This window comes from Blastocystis sp. subtype 4 (genome assembly GCF_000743755.1).
Source record: "Blastocystis sp. subtype 4 strain WR1 chromosome Unknown seqid_0020, whole genome shotgun sequence".
NCBI classification, from domain to species: Eukaryota; class Bigyra; order Opalinata; family Blastocystidae; genus Blastocystis; species Blastocystis sp. subtype 4.
The window spans coordinates 66,040-69,553 of record NW_014569527.1 but is presented as its reverse complement, the minus strand read 5'-3'; the positions used below and the strand labels follow the sequence as shown (position 1 = coordinate 69,553).

The 3,514-nt window shown below is 39.5% G+C and overlaps 1 protein-coding gene across 1 annotated transcript; it reads right to left on the bottom strand.

Moving 5' to 3' along the window:
- Nucleotides 1-383: 383 nt before the first annotated feature.
- JH06_2640 (hypothetical protein) lies at nt 384-1,783 on the bottom strand (the record flags this gene model as incomplete). The annotated part of the gene is made up of 7 exons (XM_014674025.1): nt 384-477; nt 508-701; nt 732-890; nt 921-1,008; nt 1,039-1,317; nt 1,348-1,682; nt 1,715-1,783. The coding sequence occupies 7 exons, from the start codon at nt 1,781-1,783 to the stop codon at nt 384-386; spliced, it is 1,218 nt and encodes a 405-aa protein (XP_014529511.1).
- Between the last annotated feature and the right edge of the window lie 1,731 nt (nt 1,784-3,514).

Below are 3,514 nucleotides of genomic sequence, written 5' to 3'. Positions count from 1 at the left end.
AAGAATGATCCTATTTCTTCTTCTCTTCTAATTCTTGTTATCGCGCTAATTAACAATGAGTATGGATATAAGTGAGATTAAAGCTCTTCGTGAGGAATTAGCTCAGGATAACCTACAAAAGATCCTAAATGTGAATTCTCAAACACCAAATAACATGTAGTCAATGTCTGAAAAGTGTTTTGACCGATGCTGTCGAAATGCTAGTGGCTCATTGACTACAAGTGAAAAGACTTGCCTATCAAACTGTCATGATATGTATTTTAAAACCATTGATGTAGTTGCGGATACTCTGAATCATCTGAATGCTCAAGCTCAACAAAAGTCTTTTGTTTCTTTCATCAAACAAATCCACCCCAGACAAACTCAACCCAGGATCCAATCGATCACTTCCCTTTCTTCTCTTCATGTCGATTGCCGTGCTGTCCCTTCTTCACCTCACCCGAAACAGAATTCTTTCCTAATACCTTCGAATAGTCTCTAACCATCAATTCATCCTCATAATCTCACAATCTCTTTGGCTTGCGATTCCTTCTGCGTTTTCTTGCTTCTTCTTTCACTTCTTCAGGCATATCACCCATCAACATCGTTGTATAATCGACCGAATCGACCGAATATGAACGAGGCATTCCCGCCTCCAAAGAACGATCAATCGATTGAGTTCGTTGTTTTGTTACTAAGTCTGAATTCGCATTTTCTGTCAGCTGTTCATCAATAATTCAATAATCTCTCACCACTAACGAATAATCACCCTCAGGAATTGAAGGTAAGGATAAGTCTTTCAGATCACGTACAATTGTCATAATCTCATCGGCAGAATAATGAATGAACTCAGTCTGATATCCAATTGTCTGATTTCCTGTGTACACAAGTGGAGGGAAACTGTTTCGATTCTATAGCTCATCATTCCATACAAATTCGACATCAATTTGAGGTAATGGAATGGGCTTCACCGCGGGAACACGACGATCTCGACGACCGCGATTTGCCTTTCCTCCTCGCGGTTTTCGTCTATCAATCATCCTTACGGATCAATCTCACCCTCGAGACTTCAACGACGTCTGATCCACTTCAAATGTACTGGCATCCGCCATGTTCGCTGAAGAAAATACAGAAGCTCCAGAAAATCCAGAGTAAGCTCCATATTGCATTCCCATCGTTGGAATTGATGCAGAAGCAATGGCATTGATTTGACGATTAATGGCTAATAACACACTTTCGTTCTTGATTCGAGCATGAATTACAGTCTCTTTAAAGGGTTTGTTTTGAATTCCTTTGAGTGCTTCCTGAGCTGACTTTTCTGAATCCATTACCACAAACCTTAAAATAACTATTGAAATGAACTTGTACCAATTGTTAGCAATGGATGGATTGATAGATTCAATGGTTCCGAGATCCGTGAAAAGAGATCGGAGTTCTTCTTCTGTTGTATTCTCCGGAATATCGCGCAGAATGATAGTCTTTCGTTCCACTTTTATGTTCGGTCGAATCATTTCCATGTTGGCATCAACAACGACCTTTTCCGAATCTTTGACCGCATTGATTATATCTGCAATACTCACCGTTGGTATTGATGGATAGAAAAATGGAAGCAAGAGACGAATCGGAATGAAACCATTATCATCCATATTTGTAACAATATAGGGATATTCTGCAAGAGATTCCATCGAAAAGAGAGTTTCCAACTACATACGTTAAGGAATCATACAAAACCCACAGTACCTTTCAAATACTGAAGTACGGTCTCTCTATTCATAGAAGATGTGCCTACAGCAATCTGATTCATTGAAAGTGTTGTATCCTAAACCTCACTGAGACTATTAACAAATACGCTCATGTCCCTAGTACACGATTATGTGTTAAATGAAATAGTGACGCTTGAAAAGTTTGACTCCAAAAGGTGTCGAATGATATGAGGGGCATTCTGCGATTTTTCGATCCTATTTGCGGTGTCATATCTTCGTAACAAACACGACAAAAGCCATAAATTTCCTTATGAAGGATCCCCATCACTTCAGTTGACATCATTCCAATAAATGATCGATCCGTTTCCTTCGTAGGACAAAGATCAATCAAATCCATCGAACAATTATTCTCCTTCTCATTGAATTCAGCTAAGCCTAGATATCGCTACAAATCAGAAGTCCAATAAACTCATACAGAATCCTTCTCAGTTTTGGAAAACACAATCTTGGAATCGTCACACAACACATCATAACACTTTCCATCATCCCTCTTCCTCAACACCTACTTTATATGTGTTCATTATCAGTTTTTTCAATCTATGGAACATCGATTTCGACTTGAAAAAAACCATCAGTGGAGCGACTCGATCTCGGAACAGGTCACGCTGGACATGATTCAAAGTTGTGTCCAAATAGGCCAAATCTGTGTATTTCCAAGAATAGAGCTAAATCTATATCGACTTCTCTACACCTACTTGACGATAGAGAGATGAGAATTGGATGATCCAAGCGTGTACTGTCTCCAGAGCTGCTGAAACAGCCAGTGATGGCTCCTTCAGACTGGATGACAACTGAAGTAGGAACAAAAACTCTGCTTTCTGAGGCAGGTAGAATAGACATGAAAACTCAACACCCTCAATATCGAGTGATAACCGCGGTAACGGTTGAGTCTTTCGTGTTGTCTGTATAGCTGGTGTAGGAGAGGGAGTTGCTGAATCCATGAGAATCATTCCTGGTATGTCTGAATGATGGTAAACAACAGGAATCGAAGCAAAGCAAGAACTATCACTTAAACAAGGTCAAGAATAGTACTTGGTTGAATCAGTAAATACAGTAATTCCAAGTAATTGTCTGTTAGACAGAAGAAGAGGAACTGTATTCTCTGTAAATGGAATAGAATGAGAAGGGAGTGAAATGGAAATAACATGAGTTAGTCCATAGCGTGTGACAGCTCGATGAAGAGTTCGTGGTAACTGAGTGATCATCGATACAGTCAACTGTTCTCTACAAATAGATACAACCATGATTCTGTACAAATCTTGATTCTCCCAGAGAGAACGAATTCGATTCATTAAAAATTGATTGCACCATTCATTGAAGAGATACATCACAGGAACACCAGGTCCCTGAACCCACCACACATGAACAAACAATGTACACGAATAACAACGAATTGATATGAAACAGAAGTTCAATGAGATATCTCGTTTCGTCACAAGTCTACAGTTTATTCCTCCTTGGTATTCCTACATCCAAGGATTCTCATTTGAGTCGCACATACACACATCCTGAACACACGATAATCGCCTCAAATAATCACAAATGTAGTGAATGAATCCACTTACAAACGGCCCATTTCGAACACTCCCTGAGGCTTCTACGCCTGATGAAACGGATTTTGCTCCCATCGATATTCCACTTCCTCGTTGACTAGAACATTCTAGATCTGAATCACTTCAACGATAATACTTCCCACAAACATTCCTTCACTACCATTGGAAGAAAAATGATTGGATGATGATTTGCTGTTTGTGATTGGTTCATGTTGTCTA